This window comes from Oncorhynchus gorbuscha, linkage group LG02 (genome assembly GCF_021184085.1).
Source record: "Oncorhynchus gorbuscha isolate QuinsamMale2020 ecotype Even-year linkage group LG02, OgorEven_v1.0, whole genome shotgun sequence".
NCBI classification, from domain to species: domain Eukaryota; kingdom Metazoa; phylum Chordata; class Actinopteri; order Salmoniformes; family Salmonidae; genus Oncorhynchus; species Oncorhynchus gorbuscha.
Window position 1 is genome coordinate 107,476,732 of NC_060174.1, and position 24,375 is coordinate 107,501,106.

The window sequence follows — 24,375 nt, forward strand, 5'->3', positions numbered from 1 at the left end:
CTAACCTGTACCCAGGTATATATCTGACTGTCTAGTGCTAAGCTAGGTCACTCTCAGTGATACTAACCTGTACAGTACATTTACCCAGGTATATAGTATGTGAGGCTGCTAGCCAAATATTGTTCCACGTCTGTTGTCATCTGATGAAAACAAAGCCATTTTCTGCCAAATATGTTTCATTTTGTGGCAGGTAGCCTAGTGGGTTAGGTTTAAAATCAGATTGTATTACTTTGTGACTGTGCCAGCTGGTGACCCCTCTGCAGAACTGCCTCTACTACAATAAATGTCAATTAGCGATTTATTTTTCTTTGATTGTCCTGCGTTGTGAAAAAGCTAACGTGACCCACCCCCCCCCTCCTGCATGCTGTACAACGGGAATGAAATTATCAGTTCAAAAACACCTGTGTATTCTATAACCACACACGCGTCACCGTCGGTAACATAGACAGGTATGGTTACTAACGACAATCCTGACTCAGACCTCCACCTGTCAATCACTGCGCCAAAATGCCGGGTAACAGTCCCTAATGACACCATGCATTATGGATACGGGGACTCGTCGCCACAGCAACGAACTTTGACCCTTCTAAGGTTGGACACAGAGTTCACCTGGAGAGGTGAATCTCCTGGTCTGTGTCCCTATTCCTTAAATGGTAACATTACAAAGCCATATGGGCCCTGGTCAAAACTATTTAAAGAAAAAACACATTTATTTAACCAGGTAGGCCAGTTGAGAACAAGTTCTCATTTACACCTGTGACCTGGCCAAGATAAAGCAGAGCAGTGTGACACAAACAACAACACAGAGTTACACATGGAATAAAACAATAAACAAGCCAATAACACAATAAACAAGTCAATGACACAGTAGAGAAAAGAAAGTCTATATACATTGTGTGCAAAAGGCTTGAGGAGGCAAGGCCATAAATAGGCCATAGGAGCGAATAATTACAATTTAACAGATTAATACTGGAAATGATGGATGAGCAGATGATGATGTGCAGGTAGAGATACTGGTGTGCAAAAGAGCAGAACAGTAAATAAAAACAGTATGGGGATGGGGTAGGTAGATTTCGTGGGCTATTTACAGATGGACTATGTACAGCTGCAGCGATCTATAGTGCACTACATAGGGATTAGGGTGCAATAATGGATGCTCAATTGAATGACAGAGATCAATGATGAGCTATTTGTGTGAAATCCTGTCTTGCCTTACTTATCCAAAAGGTTGTGATGGTCCTGGGCTCTGGTCTGACCTAACTCAGAGCCCAGGACCTATAGATACTATAGTCTACCTAACTCAGAGCCCAGGACCTATAGATACTATAGTCCACCTAACGCAGAGCCCAGGACCTATAGATACTATAGTCCACCTAACGCAGAGCCCAGGACCTATAGATACTATAGTCCACCTAACGCAGAGCCCAGGACCTATAGATACTATAGTCCACCTAACGCAGAGCCCAGGACCTATAGATACTATAGTCCACCTAACTCAGAGCCCAGGACCTATATATACTATAGTCCACCTAACGCAGAGCCCAGGACCTATAGATACTATAGTCTACCTAACGCAGAGCCCAGGACCTATAGATACTATAGTCTACCTAACTCAGAGCCCAGGACCTATAGATACTATAGTCTACCTAACTCAGAGCCCAGGACCTATAGATACTATAGTCCACCTAACTCAGAGCCCAGGACCTATAGATACTATAGTCCACCTAACTCAGAGCCCAGGACCTATAGATACTATAGTCTACCTAACTCAGAGCCCAGGACCTATAGAGACTACAGCCCTAAAGACCAGAGCCCAGGACCTATAGATACTATAGTCTACCTAACTCAGAGCCCAGGACCTATAGATACTATAGTCCACCTAACTCAGAGCCCAGGACCTATAGATACTATAGTCCACCTAACTCAGAGCCCAGGACCTATAGATACTATAGTCTACCTAACGCAGAGCCCAGGACCTATATATACTATAGTCTACCTAACTACCATTGCTTGAGAAGGACTTGGTAATCACACCCCACCCACTGATCATTTTAATAGCCCCTCTGCCCTTAAAAAACCTCCCACTGACACACACACTCTCCCTCTGACACACACACACTCTTCCTCTGACACACACTCTCCCTCTGACACACACTCTTCCTCTGACACACACACTCTTCCTCTGACACACACACACACTGTCCGTGGCTCTTCCACGCCGCACACTCACTCCAATCTATTAGGGGGTTCAGAGGCGGTGAAACGCACAACGGGACAGTTTGGCCAGGAGAGAGAAGTCAGACGCTGCTGAAAATATTCCTCTACTTCACTGCCGTTTCAATGAGATATTTACTTAAATAGTCTGAGTTGAGGTTGTCGCATGAAACTGAAAATGTGGATATACTGGAGTCAAATCCTTCTGTAGCTCAGTTGGTAGAGCATGGCGCTTGTAACGCCAGGGTAGTGGGTTCGATCCCCGGGACCACCCATACGTAGAATGTATGCACACATGACTGTAAGTAGCTTTGGATAAAAGCGTCTGCTAAATGGCATATATTATTATTATTATTATATTAAATCAAATCAATATGTGCCAAATACAACAGTGTTGACTTTACCGTGAAATGCTTTTCTTACAAGCCCTTAACCAACAGTGTAGACCTTACCGTGAAATGCTTTTCTTACAAGCCCTTAACCAACAGTGCAGTTCAAGAAAATGTTGACTGAATAAGTAAAAAATACTAAAAAGTAACACAATAAGATAACAATAACGATACTATATACAGGAACCAGTACAGAGTCAATGTGGAGGCTATATACAGGGTATTACGGTACAGAGTCAATGTGGAGGCTATATACAGGGTGTTACGTTACAGAGTCAATGTGGAGGCTATATACAGGGTATTACGGTACAGAGTCAATGTGGAGGCTATATACAGGGTATTACGGTACAGAGTCAATGTGGAGGCTATATACAGGGGGTACCGGTACAGAGTCAATGTGGAGGCTATATACAGGGGATACCAGTACAGAGTCAATGTGGAGGCTATATACAGGGGGAACCAGTACAGAGTCAATGTGGAGGCTATATACAGGGTGTTACGGTACAGAGTCAATGTGGAGGCTATATACAGGGTATTACAGTACAGAGTCAATGTGGAGGCTATATACAGGGTGTTACGGTACAGAGTCAATGTGGAGGCTATATACAGGGGGAACCAGTACCGAGTCAGTGTGCAGGGGGTACAGATTAGAGGTTATTTGTAAATGTAGGTAGGGGTGAAGTGACTATGTATAGATAATAAACAGTAGTAGGAGTAGCAGTGGTGTAAAAGAGGGCGGGGTTAATGTAATAGTCTGGGTAGACATTTTATTAGATGTTCAGGAGTCTTATGGCTTGGGGTTAGAAGCTGTTGAGAAGCCTCTTGGACCTGGACTTGGTGCTGCGGTACCGCATGCTGTGAGGTTGCAGAGAGAACAGTCTAGGACTGGGGTGGCTGGAGTCCTTGACAATTTTTAGGGCCTTCATCTGACACCGCCTGGTATAGAGGTCCTGGATGGCAGGAAGCTTGGCCTCAGTGATGTACTGGGCCGTACGCACTACCCTCTGTAGCGCCTTATGGTCAGATGCCGAGCAGTTGCCATACCAGGCGGTGATGCAACCGGTCAGGATGCTCTCGATGATGCAGCTGTAGAACTTTTTGAGGATCCGGGGACTCATGCCAAATCTTTTCAGTTTCCTAATTGGGAAAAGGTTTTGTTGTGCCCTCTTCACGACTGTCTTGGTGTGTTTGGACCATGATAGAACTTGAAACTCTCGACCCGCTCCACTACAGGCCCGTTGACGTTAATGGGGGCCTGTTTGGCACGCCGTTTCCTCTAGTCCACGATCAGCTCCTTTGTCTTGATCACATTGGGGGAGAGTTTGTTGTCCTGGCACCACACTGCCAGATCTCTGACCTCCCTATAGGCTGTCTCATCGTTGTCAGTGTTCAGGCATACCATCAAACTTAATGATGGTTTTGGAGTGCCTGGCCATACAGTCGTGGGTGAAAAGGAGTACTGAAGGGGACTGAGTACACACCCCTGAGTTGCCCCCGTGTTGAGGATCAGTGTGGCGGATGTGTTGTTGTTTACCCTTACCACCTGGGGGAGGCACGTCAGGAACTCCAGGATCTAGTTGCAGAGGGAGTGGTTTAGTCACAGGGTCCTTAGCTTATTGATGAGCTTTGAGGGTACTATGGTGTTGAACACTGAGCTGTAGTCAATGAATAGCATTCTCACATTGGTGTTCCTTTTGTCCAGGTCGGAAAGGGCAGTGTGGAATGCAATAGAGATTCTGTGGATCTGTATGCAAATTGGAGTGGGTCTAGGGTTTCTGGGATACTGGTGTTGATGTGAACCATGACCAGCCTTTCAAAGCACTTCATGGCTACAGACGTGAGTGCTATGGCTCGATAGTCATTTAGGCAGGTTACCTTCTCTTTCTTGGGCACAGGGACTATGGTGGTCTGCTTAAAACATGTTGGTATTACAGGCTCAGTCAGGGACATGTTGAAAATGTCAGTGAAGACACTTGCCAGTTGGTCAGCACATGTCCGTAGCACACAACCTGGCAATACATCTGGCCCTGCGGCCTTGTGAATGTTGACCTGTTTAAAGGTCTTACTCACATCGGCTACGGAGAGCGTGACAACACAGTCATCCGGAACAGCTGATGCTCTCATGCATGTTTCAGTGTTACTTGCCCTGGGGCAGTATATTACAGTATATGAGACCCATTATTACCGTAAATGAGACATATTATTACTGTAAATGAGATTCATTATTACGGTATATGAGCATATTATTACCATATAAGAGACACACATTTTTACAATGTATGAGACACATTATTACCGTAAATTAGATGCATTATTACCGTATATTATTATTACCGTATGAGATCCATATTTTTACAGTATACGAGAATGTTTGTCAGATCATTAGACATCCCAGAAATCGATCTTCTCACAGAAACGTCTGTAGATTCCTAACGGTTTGTCCATGATGGGGAGGGGAGACTCTCACAAACACGACGTTCTCCCAGTTTTACTCTACGACTTGTGTCAGAAGACTCATTTGAAGTCGATGATGTTGATATGCCAACTTTCTGTTTGGTAGCAATCCAAACTCTTTAAAAGAAAAAATAATGTACGAATAGGTTCACCATATTCAAACAGCAGTTTAGTCCATGTCACAGGGTTTTAAAATGAGGGATACATTTTTGTTGTTTTGGTCCATGTGGTTTATATTAAAGGGCATTTAATTTTTAAATTAAATTAAAATAATTGAATATAACAGGACTTAAAATGTACCAATACAATGTAGAATACATTAGCGGAGCAAGGTGAGTGTCAGCGAAACCGGCAGCCCCCCCCCTATACCCCTCCCTAAACTAAACTGCTGAAATTGCTGCTTCCTGTGCTTGGCCCTCCTATGTTGAACATAATAAACGGCTCTCTATCCACCGGATGTGTACCAAGCTCACTAAAAGTGGCAGTAATAAAGCCTCTCTTGAAAAAAGCCAAACCTTGACCCAGAGAATATAAAAAACGAATCGGCCTTTATCGAATCTTCCATTCCTCTCAAAGATTTTAGAGAAGGCTGTTACACAGCAACTCACTGCCTTCCTGAAGACAAACAATGTATATGAAATGCTTCAGTCTGGTTTTAGACCCCATCATAGCACTGAGACGGCACTAGTGAAGGTGGTAAATGACCTTTTAATGGCATCAGACCGAGGCTCTGCATCTGTCCTCGTGCTCCTAGACCTTAGTGCTGCTTTTGATACCATCGATCACCACATTCTTTTGGAGAGATTGGAAACCCAAATCGGTCTACACGGACAAGTTCTGGCCTGGTTTAGATCTTATCTGTCGGAAAGATATCAGTTTGTCTCTGTGAATGGTTTGTCCTCTGAAACAAAGAGATCTTCTGTTGAATCTGACAATTAATCTTAATGGTTGTACAGTCGTCTCAAATAAAACTGTGAAGGACCTTGGCGTTACTCTGGACCCTGATCTCTCTTTTGAAGAACATATCAAGACTGTTTCAAGGACAGCTTTTTTCCATCTACGTAACATTGGAAAAATCTGAAACTTTCTGTCCAAAAATGATGCAGAAAAATGAATCCATGCTTTTGTTACTTCTAGGTTAGACTACTGCAATGCTCTACTTTCCGGTTACCCGGATAAAGCACTAAATAAACTTCAGTTAGTGCTAAACACGGCTGCTAGAATCCTGACTAGAAGCAAAACATTTGATCACATTACTCCAGTGCTAGCCTCTCTACACTGGCTTCCTGTCAAGGCAAGGGCTGATTTCAAGCTTTTACTGCTAACCTACAAAGTATTACATGGGCTTGCTCCGACCTATCTCTCCGATTTGGTCCTGACGTACATACCTACACATACGCTACGGTCACAAGGCGCAGGCCTCCTTACTGTCCCTAGAATTTCTAAGCAAACAGCTGGAGGCAGGGCTTTCTCCTATAGAGCTCCATTTTTATGGAATGTCTGCCTACCCATGTGACAGACGCAAACTCGGTCTCAACCTTTAAGTCTTTATTGAAGACTCATCTCTTCAGTGGGTCATATGATTGAGTGTAGTCTGGCCCAGGAGTGTGAAGGTGAACGGAAAGGCTCTGGAGCAACGAACCGCCCTTGCTGTCTCTGCCTGGCCGGTTCCCCTCTCTCCACTGGGCTTCTCTGCCTCTAACCCTATTACAGGGGCTGAGTCACTGGCTCACTAGGGCTCTTTCATGCCGTCCCTAGGAGGGTGCGTTACTTGAGTGGGTTGAGTCACTGATGTGATCTTCCTGTCTGGGTTGGCACCCCCCCCCTTGGGTTTTGCCGTGGCAGAGATCTTTGTGGGCTATACTCGGCCTTGCCTCAGGATGGTAAGTTGGTGGTTGAAGATATCCCTCTAGTGGTGTGGGGGCTGTGCTTTGGCAAAGTGGGTGGGGTTATATCCTTCCTGTTTGGCCCTGTTCGGGGGTGTCATCGGATGGGGCCACAGTGTCTCCTGACCCCTCCTGTCTCAGCCTCCAGTATTTATGTGTCGGGGGGCTAGGGTCAGTTTGTTATATCTGGAGTACTTCTCCTATCCGGTGTCCTGTGTGAATTTAAGTATGCTCTCTCTAATTCTCTCTTTCTCTCTTTCTTTCTCTCTCTCGGAGGACCTGAGCCCTAGGACCATGCCTCAGGACTACCTGGCATGATGACTCCTTGCTGTCCCCAGTCCACCTGGCTGTGCTGCTGCTCCAGTTTCAACTGTTCTGCCTTATTATTATTCGACCATGCTGGTCATTTATGAACATTTGAACATCTTGGCCATGTTCTGTTATAATCTCCACCTGGCACAGCCAGAAGAGGACTGGCCACCCCACATAGCCTGGTTCCTCTCTAGGTTTCTTCCTAGGTTTTGGCCTTTCTAGCCACCGTGCTTCTACACCTGCATTGCTTGCTGTTTGGGGTTTTAGGCTGGATTTCTGTACAGCACTTTGAGATATCAGCTGATGTACGAAGGGCTTTATCAATACATTTGATTTGATTTATTTCAATTGGTGACCTCTACTTATTTATGTTCTGGTTCTCTACTTATTTATATTGGTGACCTCTACTTATTTATATTGGTGACCTCTACTTATTTCTATTGGTGACCTCTACTTATTTATATTGGTGACCTCTACTTATTTCTATTGGTGACCTCTACTTATTTCTATTGGTGACCTCTACTTATTTCTATTGGTGACATCTACTTATTTCTATTGGTGACCTCTACTTATTTATGTTCTGGTTCTCTACTTATTTCTATTGGTGACCTCTACTTATTTCTATTGGTGACCTCTACTTATTTCTATTGGTGACCTCTACTTATTTCTATTGGTGACCTCTACTTATTTATGTTCTGGTTCTCTACTTATTTCTATTGGTGACCTCTACTTATTTATATTGGTGACCTCTACTTATTTCTATTGGTGACCTCTACTTATTTCTATTGGTGACCTCTACTTATTTATATTGGTGACCTCTACTTATTTATATTGGTGACCTCTACTTATTTATATTGGTGCATCTACTTATTTATATTGGTGACCTCTACTTATTTATATTGGTGCCCTCTACTTATTTATGTTCTGGTTTCCTCTACTTATTTATATTGGTGACCTCTACTTATTTATATTGGTGACCTCTACTTATTTATATTGGTGACCTCTATGTCACGCCTTGGTCATTATATTTTGTGTTTTTGTTATATGTTTGGGTAGGCCAGGATGTGACATGGGTTTATATGTTGCATTCGTATTGGGGTTTGTATTATTTGGGATTGCGGCTGATTAGGGGTGTGTCTAGTTAGGCTTGGCTGCCTGGGGCGATTCTCAATCAGAGTCAGGTGCTTGTCGTTGTCTCTGATTGAGAACCGTATTTAGACAGCCTGACTTTCGCGTTGTAATTTGTGGGTGTTTGTTCCTGTCTCTCTGCACCAGGCCTCCAGTGCGCCTCGCCTGTTTAGCGCAGCCAGAGCCTTTCTCCTCTCCTGCGCTGCCGGAGTCTCCCGCCTGTTTAGCGCAGCCAGAGCCTTTCTCCCCTCCTGCGCTATCGGAGTCTCCCGCCTGTTTAGCGCAGCCAGAGCCTTTCTCCTCTCCTGCGCTGCCGGAGTCTCCTGTCTGTCCAGCGCCGCCAGTGCTCCCAGTCTGCCCAGTGCTCCCAGTCTGCCCAGTGCTCCCAGTCTGCCCAGTGCTCCCAGTCTGCCCAGTGCTCCCAGTCTGCCCAGCGCCGCCAGTCGGCCCAGCATCGCCAGTCTGCCAGGATCCGCCAGAAGTGCCAGTCTGCCAAGATCTTCTAGATCGGCCAGACAACCTGAATCATCCAGTTCCACCAGCCAGCCAGGATTTACCGGAGCCTACTACCTGCCTGAGCTTCCTCTCAGTACTGAGCTTCCTCTCAGTACTGAGCTTCCTCTCAGTACTGGGCTTCCTCTCAGTACTGGGCTTCCTCTCAGTACTGGGCTTCCTCTCAGTACTGGGCTTCCTCTCAGTACCGGGCTGCCCCTCTGTCCTGAGATGCCCTTCTGTCCCGAGCTGCCCCTCTGTCCTGAGATGCCACTCTGTCCCGAGCTGCCCCTCTGTCCCGAGCTGCCCCTCTGTCCTGAGATGGCCCTCTGTCCCGGGCTGCCCCTCTGTCCCGGGCTGCCCCTCTGTCCCGAGCTGCCCCTCTGTCCCGAGCTGCCCCTCTGTCCTGAGATGCCCCTCTGTCCTGAGATGCCCCTCTGTCCCGAGCTGCCCCTCGGTCCCAGCTGCCCCTCTGTCCCGAGCTGCCCCTCTGTCCCGAGCTGCCCCTCAGTTATGTGGGGATCAGGGTGAGGACCATTAGGCCATGGTCGGCGGAGAAGGTGGATTATCCCAGGACGCGAAGGGGAGGAACTAGGACATTTATGGAGTGGGGTCCACGTCCCGAGCCAGAACCGCCACCATTGACAGACGCCCACCCGGACCCTCCCTATGCTCTTGAGGTGCGTCCCGGAGTCCGCGCCTTAGGGGGGGGTTCTGTCACGCCTTGGTCATTATATTTTGTGTTTTTGTTATATGTTTGGGTAGGCCAGGGTGTGACATGGGTTTATATGTTGTATTCGTATTGGGGTTTGTATTATTTGTGATTGCGGCTGATTAGGGGTGTGTCTAGTTAGGCTTGGCTGCCTGGGGCGATTCTCAATCAGAGTCAGGTGCTTGTCGTTGTCTCTGATTGAGAACCGTATTTAGACAGCCTGACTTTCGAGTTGTATTTTGTGGGTGTTTGTTCCTGTCTTGTGTAGTAGTCACCAGATAGGCTGTAATTAGTTTCACGTTCCGTTTGATGTTTTCGTATTTCAGTTATTTCATGTACCGCAATTCCTTCATTAAAGTCATGAGTAACCTACACGCTGCATTTCGGTCTGACTCTCTTCATTCAACAGACGAACGACGTTACACTCTACTTATTTATATTGGTGACCTCTACTTATTTATATTGGTGACCTCTACTTATTTATATTGGTGACCTCTACTTATTTATATTGGTGACCTTCTTATTTATATTCTGGTTCTCACATATTTATATTGGTAACTACTTATTTATATTCTGGTTCTCTACATATTTATATTGCTACTTATTTATATTGGTGACCTCTACTTATTTATATTGCTGACTCTACTTATTTATATTGGTGATCTCTACTTATTTATATTGGTGACCTCTACTTATTTATATTGGTGACCTCTACTTATTTATATTCTGGTTCTCTACATATTTATATTGGTGACCTCTACTTATTTATATTGGTGATCTCTACTTATTTCTATTGGTGACCTCTACTTATTTATATTGGTGATCTCTACTTATTTATATTGGTGACCTCTACTTATTTATTTATATTGGTGACCTCTACTTATTTATATTGGTGACCTCTACTTATTTATGTTCTGGTTCTCTACATATTTATATTGGTGACCTCTACTTATTTATGTTCTGGTTCTCTACTTATTTATATTGGTGAACTCTACTTATTTATATTGGTGACCTCTACTTATTTATATTCTGGTTCTCTACTTATTTATATTGGTGACCTCTACTTATTTATATTGGTTCTCTACTTATTTATATTGGTGACCTCTACTTATTTATGTTCTGGTTCTCTACATATTTATATTGGTGACCTCTACTTATTTATATTGGTGACCTCTACTTATTTATATTGGTGACCTCTACTTATTTATATTGGTGACCTCTACTTATTTATGTTCTGGTTCTCTACATATTTATATTGGTGACCTCTACTTATTTATGTTCTGGTTCTCTACATATTTATATTTCTCTTATTTATGTTCTGGTTCTCTACATATTTATATTGGTGACCTCTACTTATTTATATTGGTGACCTCTACTTATTTATATTGGTGACCTCTACTTATTTATATTGGTGACCTCTACTTATTTATGTTCTGGTTCTCTACTTATTTATATTGGTGAACTCTACTTATTTATATTGGTGACCTCTACTTATTTATATTCTGGTTCTCTACATATTTATATTGGTGACCTCTACTTATTTCTATTGGTGACCTCTACTTATTTATATTCTGGTTCTCTACTTATTTCTATTGGTGACCTCTACTTATTTCTATTGGTGACCTCTACTTATTTATATTCTGGTTCTCTACATATTTATATTGGTGACCTCTACATATTTATATTGGTGACCTCTACTTATTTCTATTGGTGACCTCTACTTATTTATATTCTGGTTCTCTACTTATTTCTATTGGTGACCCCTACTTATTTATATTCTGGTTCTCTACTTATTTCTATTGGTGACCTCTACTTATTTATATTCTGGTTCTCTTCATTTTATATTCTGGTCCTGTAATATCTATAGTCATATTTCCAGTAGAGATGATAATATTTCCTGCGTGCCTCTGATCTGCCATTCTAAATCATTCCCTTCTCCGGGACGGAATCTTGGAAGAAGCAGTAATGAATGTCTGTCTGGGACAGACTCCCAAATGGCACCCTATTCCCCATATAGTGCACTACTTTAGACCAGAGCCCTATGGCTCCCTATATAGTGCACTACTTTAGACTAGAGCCCTATGGCACCCTATTCCCTATATAGTGCGCTACTTTAGACCAGGGCCCATTGGGTACTATTTGGGCTGCAAACCTGGTCATGCTGTAGTCTCCCCTCTACTTCTGTCATGTCTACCAGCCGATGGGTCAAAACTAAGAATAGGTCTGCCTCTCCTTGTCCCCCGCCGAAAAAACATAATGACCTTCCCCTTTTTAATTCACTGTACTGAAATAAATGTAGATACATTCTTCACCTCTCTCTAAGTCCATCTCTCTCTGTCCTATAAATCTCTCCCCCTCTCTCTCTGTCCATCTATAAATTCCCCCCCTCTCTCTCTCTGTCCATCTCTCCCCTCTCTCTCTGTCCATCTATCAATCTCTCCATCTCTTCCCCCTTCTCTCTCTATGTCAATCAATCCATCTCCCCCTATCTCTGTGTCCATCAATCCATCTCTCCTTCCCCTCTCTCTAGTTAAAAAGCTCAGATTTAAAATGCCAGTTTTTTTCTATGGTGACACCACCTGGATGCTGTCTAGTATAGTGCCATTCGTTTTATCACTGGTGACAGAGGTAAGTACATCTATCTACCCATCTCTCCCTCCTGTCCCTCTGTCTATCTACCCATCTCTTCCTCCTCTCTCCATCTATCTACCCATCTCTCCCTCCTCTCTCTCCATCTATCTACCCATCTCTCCCTCCTCTCTCTCTGTCTATCTAGCCATCTCTCCCTCCTCTCTCTCCATCTATCTAGCCATCTCTTATAATATATAATAATAATATAATATCCCGATTCCTCCTCTCCATCTATCTACCCATCTCTCCATCCTCTCTCTCTCCATCTATCTACCCATCTCTTCCTCCTCTCTCCATCTATCTACCCATCTCTCCCTCCTCTCTCTCTGTCTATCTAGCCATCATCTATCTACCCATCTCTTCCTCCTCTCTCCGTCTATCTACCCATCTCTCCCTCCTCTCTCTCTGTCTATCTACCCATCTCTTCCTCCTCTCTCTCCATCTATCTACCCATCTCTCCATCTATCTAGCCATCTCTTCCTCCTCTCTCTCCATCTATCTAGCCATCTCTTCCTCCTCTCTCTCCATCTATCTACCCATCTCTCCCTCCTCTCTCTCCATCTATCTACCCATCTCTCCCTCCTCTCTCCATCTATCTACCCATCTCTCCCTCCTCTCTCTCTGTCTATCTACCCATCTCTTCCTCCTCTCTCTCCATCTATCTAGCCATCTCTTCCTCCTCTCTCTCCATCTATCTACCCATCTCTCCCTCCTCTCTCTCTGTCTATCTACCCATCTCTCCCTCCTCTCTCTCCGTCTATCTACCCATCTCTCCCTCTTCTCTCTCCGTCTATCTACCCATCTCTCCCTCCTCTCTCTCCATCTATCTACCCATCTCTCCCTCCTCTCTCTCCGTCTATCTACCCATCTCTCCCTCTTCTCTCTCCATCTATCTACCCATCTCTCCCTCCTCTCCCTCCATCTATCTACCCATCTCTCCCTCCTCTCTCTCCATCTATCTACCCATCTCTCCCTCCTCTCTCTCCATCTATCTACCCATCTCTCCCTCCTCTCTCTCCGTCTATCTAGCCATCTCTTCATCTTATCTCTCCATCTATCTACCCATCTCTCCCTCCTCTCTCTCCATCTATCTACCCATCTCTCCCTCCTCTCTCTCCGTCTATCTAGCCATCTCTTCATCTTCTCTCTCCATCTATCTACCCATCTCTTCATCTTCTCTCTCCATCTATCTACCCATCTCTCCCTCTTCTCTCTCCATCTATCTACCCATCTCTCCCTCTTCTCTCTCCATCTATCTACCCATCTCTCCCTCCTCTCTCTCCATCTATCTACCCATCTCTTCATCTTCTCTCTCCATCTATCTACCCATCTCTCCCTCCTCTCTCTCCATCTATCTACCCATCTCTCCCTCCTCTCTCTCCATCTATCTACCCATCTCTTCATCTTCTCTCTCCATCTATCTACCCATCTCTCCCTCTTCTCTCTCCATCTATCTACCCATCTCTCCCTCCTCTCTCTCCATCTATCTACCCATCTCTTCATCTTCTCTCTCCATCTATCTACCCATCTCTCCCTCCTCTCTCTCCATCTATCTACCCATCTCTCCCTCCTCTCTCTCCATCTATCTACCCATCTCTCCCTCTTCTCTCTCCATCTATCTACCCATCTCTTCATCTTCTCTCTCCATCTATCTACCCATCTCTCCCTCTTCTCTCTCCATCTATCTACCCATCTCTCCCTCCTCTCTCTCCATCTATCTACCCATCTCTCCCTCCTCTCTCCATCTATCTACCCATCTCTCCCTCCTCTCTCTCTGTCTATCTACCCATCTCTCCCTCCTCTCTCTCCGTCTATCTACCCATCTCTCCCTCTTCTCTCTCCATCTATCTACCCATCTCTCCCTCCTCTCTCTCCATCTATCTACCCATCTCTCCCTCCTCTCTCTCCATCTATCTACCCATCTCTCCATCTTCTCTCTCCATCTATCTACCCATCTCTCCCTCCTCTCTCTCCATCTATCTACCCATCTCTCCCTCCTCTCTCTCCATCTATCTACCCATCTCTCCCTCCTCTCTCTCCATCTATCTACCCATCTCTCCCTCCTCTCTCTCTGTCTATCTACCCATCTCTCCCTCCTCTCTCTGTCTATCTAGCCATCTCTTCATCTTCTCTCTCCATCTATCTACCCATCTCTCCCTCCTCTCTCTCCATCTATCTACCCATCTCTCCCTCCTCTCTCTCCATCTATCTAGCCATCTCTTCATCTTCTCTCTCCATCTATCTACCCATCTCTTCATCTTCTCTCTCCATCTATCTACCCATCTCTCCCTCTTCTCTCTCCATCTATCTACCCATCTCTTCATCTTCTCTCTCCATCTATCTACCCATCTCTCTCTCCATCTATCTACCCATCTCTCCCTCCTCTCTCTCCATCTATCTACCCATCTCTTCATCTCTCTCTCCATCTATCTACCCATCTCTCCCTCTTCTCTCTCCATCTATCTACCCATCTCTCCCTCCTCTCTCTCCATCTATCTACCCATCTCTTCATCTTCTCTCTCCATCTATCTACCCATCTCTCCCTCCTCTCTCTCTGTCTATCTACCCATCTCTCCCTCCTCTCTCTCTGTCTATCTACCCATCTCTCCCTCCTCTCTCTCCATCTACCCATCTAGCCATCTCCATCTATCTACCCATCTCTCCCTCTTCTCTCTTCATCTATCTACCCATCTCTCCCTCCTCTCTCTCCATCTATCTACCCATCTCTTCATCTTCTCTCTCCATCTATCTACCCATCTCTCCCTCCTCTCTCTCCATCTATCTACCCATCTCTCCCTCCTCTCTCTCCATCTATCTAGCCATCTCATCTATCTAGCCATCTCTTCCTCCTCTCTCTCTGTCTATCTAGCCATCTCTTCCTCCTCTCTCTCCATCTATCTACCCATCTCTCCCTCCTCTCTCTCCATCTATCTAGCCATCTCATCTATCTAGCCATCTCTTCCTCCTCTCTCTCTGTCTATCTAGCCATCTCTTCCTCCTCTCTCTCTGTCTATCTACCCATCTCTCCCTCCTCTCTCTGTCTATCTACACATCTCTCCCACCTCTCTCTCAGTCTTTCCATCCAGCTGTAATGCAGAGTGGATTTGTTGGTAGATTGATAGAGGACTAGGATGGCTATCCCCTGGTAAAAAAATATTCTCTCTCTCGCTCAGCATTATACCCCCTAATAATATCCTCTCTCTCGCTCAGCATTATACCCCCTAATTAAAAAACTTGCCAACTCTGTGGCCGCCTCAGTACTGCTGCCCTCTGGGCCAACCTCTCCTCTCCGGTGTGTGTTTGTGTGTGTGTGTGTTGGAGGGATCGGGATAGAGCGGAAGTCGGATTTCAGTTAGTAGTCCTGGTCTTTCAACACACATCTCTCCATCTCTATAGTCCTGGTCTGTCCACACACACCTCTCCATCTCTATAGTCCTGGTCTGTCCACACACAGCTTTCCATCTCTATAGTCCTGGTCTGTCCACACATCTCTCCATCTCTATAGTCCTGCTCTGTCCACAAACATCTCTCCATCTCTATAGTCCTGCTCTGTCCACACACATCTCTCCATCTCTATAGTCCTGGTCTGTCCACACACATCTCTCCATCTCTATAGTCCTGCTCTGTCCACACACATCTCTCCATCTCTATAGTCCTATACATCTCTCCATCTCTAAGTCCTGGTCTGTCCACACACATCACTCCATCTCTATAGTCCTGCTCTGACCATCTCTCCATCTCTATAGTTGGTCTTTTCCATCTCTATAGTCCTGCTCTGTCAATCTCTCCATCTCTATAGTCCTGGTCTGTCCACACACATCTCTCCACCACTATACACCAAAGGTGGGACCAAGTCATTGTTTTACAAGTCACAAGTCAAGTCTCAAGTCTTTGCACTCAAGTCCCTAGTCACGGCAGACAAGTCCGAGTCAGGTCTCAAGTCAATTCTCAAGTCCTAAACGTTGAGTTTCGAGTCCTAAACAAGTCATAATGTGCTATTCACCAAATGTAATACCATTTCATATTTTTAACAAGATTAATAGTTTGTATATTACATTTACGCAAATCAGGAATGCTTTTAAAAATATATTTATTACTTTCCAAATAAATGTTATATTTCCATGGAAACTCATGGGAAGCCATGAGAACCCCCCCCCCCCCACCCCCATAGTGATCGACTATCGAGGATCGCAATGGGGCGATGTAGGCTCGTACACGATTGGCCAACCTCAACACACACACATGCGCTCTCTGTGTGGTTACATTAGGCTGCCGTACGTCAATGGCTTTAGGAACAGCAGTAACATCAGGCAGGATTTAGGAAACCAACTGCCAAGCCTAGTCAATCTTGGGTTGGGGATGGTTTGGGAGGCATGGGGAGTGTTGGGGAGGCTTGGGGAGGGTTGGGGAGGCTTGGGGAGAGTTGGGGAGGCCTGGGGAGGGTTGTGGAGAGTTGGGGAGGCTTGGGGAGAGTTGGGGAGGCTTGGGGAGAGTTGGGGAGGCTTGGGGAGGGTTGTGGGGTTGGGGAGGCCTGGGGAGGCTTTGGGGATGCTTGGGGAGGCTTGGGGAGAGTTGGGGAGGCTTGGGGAGGGTTTGGGGATGCTTGGGGAGGCTTGGGGAGAGATGGGGAGAGTTGGGGAGGCTTGGGGAGAGTTGGGGAGGCTTGGGGAGGGTTGTGGAGAGTTGGGGAGGCCTGGGGAGGCTTTGGGGATGCTTGGGGAGGCTTGGGGAGAGTTGGGGAGGCTTGGGGAGGGTTTGGGGATGCTTGGGGAGGCTTGGGGAGAGATGGGGAGAGTTGGGGTGGCTTGGGGAGGGTTTGGGGAGGCTTGGGGACGTTTGGGTAGGGTTGGGGAGGCTTGGGGAGGGTATCAAGTCAGGACAACTCATAAGGCTCAAGTCCAAGTCAAGTCACGAGTCATTGGTGTTAAAGTCAAAGTCGAGTTGCAAGTCACCATATTTGTGACTTGAGTCCAAATCATGTGACTGGATTCCACACCTCTGCTATACACCATCCATAATTTACTGTGTGGAGAAAGTGCATCAGCCAAGCCCAGCCATCCATAACTTACTGTGGCCAGAGAGTGCATCAGCCCAGCCATCCATCTCCACAAGGTTGAGCTGCCCATGGCGATAGATCAGCGGCCGCAAGCCGAGAGAGGCTCACCCTGAGCGGGAAGGAGAATGAGGAAGGACCTGGTGATGGATGGTGGAAGCTGGAAAACTGGGCTGAGGTTATACTTTATCGTGCACTGCTTTTTACAAAAGGCCTATCGCCTCTAGTCTTGGATATCCAAACCTTCCGAGCAACGTACAAAATATCTCGGGGGGTTGTCAGCTTTTCTCTGACATTTACAAAAGGGGGAGAGAAAAAAAATGTTCCTTGGAGTCTCCTCAACTCTCCCAACAAATCAGGAGTTTGGGGAGGCGGGTCTTTGGCGGATACGGTAGTGACATCACCGATGATGCGCATCCCAATTCTGACTTGTATTCTTTGTCACAACTGACCCCGAAAACTAAGCGGTTTAGCTGGAGCACTGATAGATTACCGGAAGCTGTTTGTTTCAGAGAGACTAATCGAGCTCTGACGACGGAGACATAAATATATCGTCTCAGCTCGGAGACGGCTGTGAGAGAGGGGTGACAGAATCTGGATGCATCGAGAAGGTGAACTGCGTGTGCAGTGATTGTACTTGCAAACGTCAACAGGGGCGGCAGGTGACCTAGTGGTTAAAGCGTTGGGCCAGTAACTGAAAGATTGCTAGATCGAATCTCCGAGCTGACAAGGTACAACTCTGTCGTTCTGCCCCTGAACAAGGCAGTTAACCAACTGTTCCCCGGTAAAGCCAGTCGTTGTAAATAAGAATTTGTTTCCTAACTGATTCGCTTAGTTAAATAAAGGTTAAATTAATCTAATTAAAACACGTTTAAAAAACTCCACCCCTAGGCTGCAGATTGTAATATTAAGTCCTAAAAAAAAGAGAAGATTAGGGTCATCGTAGTGTTCTCATTGGCCACATTCAGATCCATTCACGGAACCCATCCAATCTCATTGGACACATTCAGGTCCATTCACAGAACCCATCCAATCTCATTGGACACATTCAGATCCATTCACAGAACCCATCCAATCTCATTGGCCACATTCAGATCCATTCCACCGCCACACCTCCTAAACTATGATCTCCTGCTTTATGCCAAATGGACGTAATGGAACCTTGATTCACTGATGACATCACTTACTGAGAGATGATTGTTGACCAGTAAGAGACGCCAGAAGTATCTCTCTCTCTCTCTCCCCCTTGCTCTCTCTCCCCCTCTCGCTCTCTCACTCCCCCTCTCGCTCTCTCTCCCCCTCTCGCTCCCTCTCTCTCTCTCTCTCGCTCTCTCGCTCTCTCTCTCGCTCGCTCTCTCACTCCCCCTCTCTCTCTCCCCCTCTCGCTCTCTCACTCCCCTCTCTCTCTCTCTCTCCCCCTCCCTCTCTCTCTCCCCCTCTCGCTCCCTCTCTCTCTCCCCCTCTTGCTCCCTCTCTCTCTCCCCCTCTTGCTCCCTCTCTCTCTCCCCTCTCTCTCTCTCCCTCTCTATCTCATAGGCAGTTTTCTTTCCAAGGTGTCACTAATAGCCCCTCTCTTCACTATAAGTGGCTGCCTGCCACCTTGGCATTGTGGCTGTGTGAAGGCCCTTACCTGCCTACGGAATACGGGTGAAAATGATCTCTTGGCACATTTAATGTACATTGCATTACTGTAATATTGATGTAAACTAATGGGCACTGTCCCTGTAAAATGGCTACAATAACAATAGTGTGTGTGTGTGTGTGTGTGTGTGTGTGTGTGTGTGTGTGTGTGTGTGTGTGTGTGTGTGTGGGACAAACAGCGGTCACCGGGCTAGCGAATAGAAACCATTATGTAACAGTAGACAAACACACTTGGGTTCACATGACGTATCAGCTGCCTAAACCGTCTGTGACCATGTTTCAATAGTGTTTCTCTTCGTGGGATCAGGAGGGCTGGGACAGGTACACTTTACCTGAACCACCTGTCGTAAGGCCATTATAACACTGTCGTAAGGGCATTAGAACACTGTCATAAGGGCATTAGAACACTGTCATAAGGACATTATAACACTGTCATAAGGGCATTATAACACTGTCGTAAGGGCATTATAACACTGTCATAAGGGCATTATAAGAATGTCATTAGGACACCATGCTAGCATAGGGGCATTATAACACTGTCGTAAGGGCATTATAACACTGTCATAAGGGCATTATAAGACTGTCATACGGGCATTATAACACTGTCATAAGGACATTATAAGGGCATTAAAACACTGTCATAAGGACATTATAAGGGCATTAAAACACTGTCATAAGGACATTATAACACTGTCATAAGGTCATTATAACACTGTCATAAGGACATTATAACACTGTCATAAGGGCATTATAACACTGTCATAAGGACACCATGCTAGCATAAGGGCATTATAACACTGTCATAAGGACATTATAACACTGCCATAAGGGCATTATAACACTGTCATAAGGACATTATAACACTGTCATAAGGACATTATAACACTGTCATAAGGGCATTATAACACTGTCATAAGGTCATTATAACACTGTCATAAGGGCATTATAACACTGTCATAAGGACACCATGCTAGCATAAGGGCATTATAACACTGTCATAAGGACATTATAACACTGCCATAAGGGCATTATAACACTGTCATAAGGACATTATAACACTGTCATAAGGACATTATAACACTGTCATAAGGGCATTATAACACTGTCATAAGGGCATTATAACACTGTCATAAGGGCATTATAACACTGTCATAAGGACACCATGCTAGCATAAGGGCATTATAACACTGTCATAAGGACATTATAACACTGTCATAAGGACATTATAACACTGTCATAGGGGCATTATAACACTGTCGTAAGGGCATTATAACACTGTCATAAGGGCATTATAAGACTGTCATACGGGCATTATAACACTGTCATAAGGACATTATAAGGGCATTAAAACACTGTCATAAGGACATTATAAGGGCATTAAAACACTGTCATAAGGACATTATAACACTGTCATAAGGTCATTATAACACTGTCATAAGGACATTATAACACTGTCATAAGGGCATTATAACACTGTCATAAGGACACCATGCTAGCATAAGGGCATTATAACACTGTCATAAGGACATTATAACACTGCCATAAGGGCATTATAACACTGTCATAAGGACATTATAACACTGTCATAAGGACATTATAACACTGTCATAAGGGCATTATAACACTGTCATAAGGTCATTATAACACTGTCATAAGGGCATTATAACACTGTCATAAGGACACCATGCTAGCATAAGGGCATTATAACACTGTCATAAGGACATTATAACACTGCCATAAGGGCATTATAACACTGTCATAAGGACATTATAACACTGTCATAAGGACATTATAACACTGTCATAAGGGCATTATAACACTGTCATAAGGACATAAGGGCATTATAACACTGTCATAAGGGCATTATAACACTGTCATAAGGACACCATGCTAGCATAAGGGCATTATAACACTGTCATAAGGACATTATAACACTGTCATAAGGACATTATAACACTGTCATAAGGGCATTATAACACTGTCATAAGGACACCATGCTAGCATAAGGGCATTATAACACTGTCATAAAGACATTATAACACTGTCATAAGGGCATTATAACACTGTCATAAGGGCATTATAACACTGTCATAAGGGCATTATAACACTGTCATAAGGGCATTATAACACTGTCATAAGGGCATTAAAACACTATCATAAGGACATTAAAACACTGTCATAAGGGCATTATAACACTGTCATAAGGACGTTATAACACTGTCATAAGGGGATTAAAACACTGTCATAAGGACATTAAAACACTGTCATAAGGACATTATAACACTGTCATAAGGGCATTATAACACTGTCATAAGGACATTATAACACTGTCATAAGGACATTATAAGGACATTATAACACTGTCATAAGGGTATTAAACCACTGTCGTAAGGACATTATAACACTGTCATAAGGGCATTATAACACTGTCATAAGGGCATTATAACACTGTCATAAGGACATTATAACACTGTCATGAGGGCATTATAACACTGTCATGAGGGCATTATAACTGTCATGAGGACATTATAACACTGTCATAAGGGCATTAAAACACTGTCATAAGGACACCATGCTAGCGTAAGGGCATTATAACACTGTCATAAGGGCATTATAACACTGTCATAAGGGCATTATAAGGACATTATAACACTGTCATAAGGGCATTGAAACACTGTCATAAGGGCATTATAACACTGTCATAAGGGCATTATAACACTGTCATAAGGGCATTATAACACTGTCATAAGGACATTATAACACTGTCATAAGGGCATTATAACACTGTCATAAGGACACCATGCTAGCATAAGGGCATTACCCTGTGTGTGTGTGTGTGGGTGCAGTGTGTGTGTGTGTGTGTGTGAGAGTGGGAGTGTGTGTGTGTGTGTGTGTAAGACCAGTGGGTGTGAACAGTGGGTGTGTGACAAGTGATTTATTGTTATGCAGGTGAATGAGGAGCGCCTCCTGGCGCACTCTCGAGGAGGAACTTGGCGAAAACAGGAAATCATTTGAATATGACCCGTCAGGAAGCATGTCCAGTACCTTGTGAGTGCGCTGCATGAGGACACGAGGTGCAGAAAAGGGCGAGCATTGAGGAAACACGACACGACAGATGGCGGAATACATAGATGTCATAAGGACATTATAACACTGTCATAAGGGCATTAAAACACTGTCATAAGGACATTATAACACTGTCATAAGGACATTATAACACTGTCATAAGGACATTATAACACTGTCATAAGGGCATTAAAACACTGTCATAAGGACATTAAAACACTGTCATAAGGGCATTATAACACTCATAAGGACATTATAACACTGTCATAAGGACATTAAAACACTGTCATAAGGGCATTATAACACTGTCATAAGGACATTATAACACTGTCATAAGGGCATTATAACACTGTCATAAGGACATTATAACACTGTCATAAGGGCATTATAAGGACATTATAACACTGTCATAAGGACATTATAACACTGTCATAAGGGCATTATAACACTGTCATAAGGGCATTATAACACTGTCATAAGGGCATTATAACACTGTCATAAGGGCATTATAACACTGTCATAAGGACATTATAACACTGTCATAAGGGCATTAAAACACTGTCATAAGGACATTAAAACACTGTCATAAGGGCATTATAACACTGTCATAAGGACATTATAACACTGTCATAAGGCATTATAACACTGTCATAAGGACATTATAACACTGTCATAAGGACATTAAAACACTGTCATAAGGGCATTATAACACTGTCATAAGGACATTATAACACTGTCATAAGGGCATTATAACACTGTCATAAGGACATTATAACACTGTCATAAGGGCATTATAAGGACATTATAACACTGTCATAAGGACATTATAACACTGTCATAAGGGCATTATAACACTGTCATAAGGGCATTATAACACTGTCATAAGGGCATTATAACACTGTCATGAGGACATAACACTGTCATAAGGACATTATAACACTGTCATAAGGGCATTAAAACACTGTCATAAGGACACCATGCTAGCATAAGGGCATTATAACACTGTCATAAGGGCATTATAAGGACATTATAACACTGTCATAAGGGCATTAAAACACTGTCATAAGGACATTATAACACTGTCATAAGGGCATTATAACACTGTCATAAGGGCATTAAATGCTGGTATTTGGGATACCAGCGACTGCCTTGACAGTGCCTTAGCTGAGGCTCGTGCTGTGTACAGTACAGTCCTGCGATAGAAGGATCTGTAACTTCTCCGGGTGCCTTGGCCAAGTGAGGCTGGGGCTCACTCCATTACAGCTAAATGACTTATTTATGTTCCAGAGACAGACGACACCGACCACCTTCTCCGACCTTATCTGTTACCCTGTTTGTGTGTGTGTGTGTGTGTGTGTGTGTGTGTGTGTGTGTGTGTGTGTGTGTGTGTGTGTGTGTGTGTGTGTGTGTGTGTGTGTGTGTGTGTGTGTGTGTGTGTGTGTGTGTGTGTGTGTGTGTGTGTATGTGTGTGTGTGTATGTTGACTCAAACTGCGGTTATATCTGCGGGTGGGAGGATTTAGGGTGATTAAATACTGTGTGGATGAAGAGGGTTCAGGGTGATTAAATACTGTGTGGATGAAGAGGGTTCAGGGTGATTAAATACTGTGTGGATGAAGAGGGTTCAGGGTGATTAAATACTGTGTGGATGAAGAGGGTTCAAGGTGATTAAATACTGTGTGGATGAAGAGGGTTCAGGGTGATTGAATACTGTGTGGATGAAGAGGGTTCAGGGTGATTACATACTGTGTGGATGAAGAGGGTTCAGGGTGATTAAATACTGTGTGGATGAAGAGGGTTCAGGGTGATTAAATACTGTGTGGATGAAGAGGGTTCAGGGTGATTAAATACTGTGTGGATGAAGAGCCGACGGGTTGAATAAATAATAAAGAAAAGTGAAAACAATTCCTTAAAATATAATTATTGTGCATTTTTATATCGAGAGGCTACATTGAGGTTTATCTTTCATTATCTGGCGTCAGTGAGTGAATCTAAGCTTTAGGGTCTAACTGCACCAAATAGCCGACACACCAATCGCCCAATCAGGAACGGGCAGAGAAAGTTACCGTTGATCCATGGTGGGAAAAAAGACAATGTCAGCGTCTAATTCTGTTAGAGACAAGCTGCAAAATGGAGAGTTAAAAATAAAGAGAAGGGAGGAAAAGTAACGTTTGGGAAAAGATTTGTTGATGTGGTTAAAGAGGATGATAGCAGTGCCGGCTACGCTACGGCTACGTTCCGGCGACACTACGGCTACATTCAGGCTACGCTACGGCTACATTCCGGCTACGCTACAGCTACATTCCGCCTACGCTACGGCTACATTCCGGCTATGCTACGGCTACATTCCGGCTACGCTACGGCTACGCTATGGCTATGTTCCGCTACGGTTACGCTAC

The 24,375-nt window shown here is 44.5% G+C and overlaps 1 protein-coding gene across 1 annotated transcript in view; it reads right to left on the reverse strand.

The window, feature by feature from the left end:
* The window catches only part of LOC123990917 (basic salivary proline-rich protein 4-like), a 43,669-nt gene extending 19,616 nt beyond the window's left edge, over positions 1–24,053 (reverse strand). The window contains exon 1 of the mRNA XM_046291943.1: positions 24,043–24,053. Within this exon, the coding sequence (XP_046147899.1) occupies positions 24,043–24,053 (11 nt within the window). The remainder of the gene's footprint in view (positions 1–24,042) is intronic.
* Between the last annotated feature and the right edge of the window lie 322 nt (positions 24,054–24,375).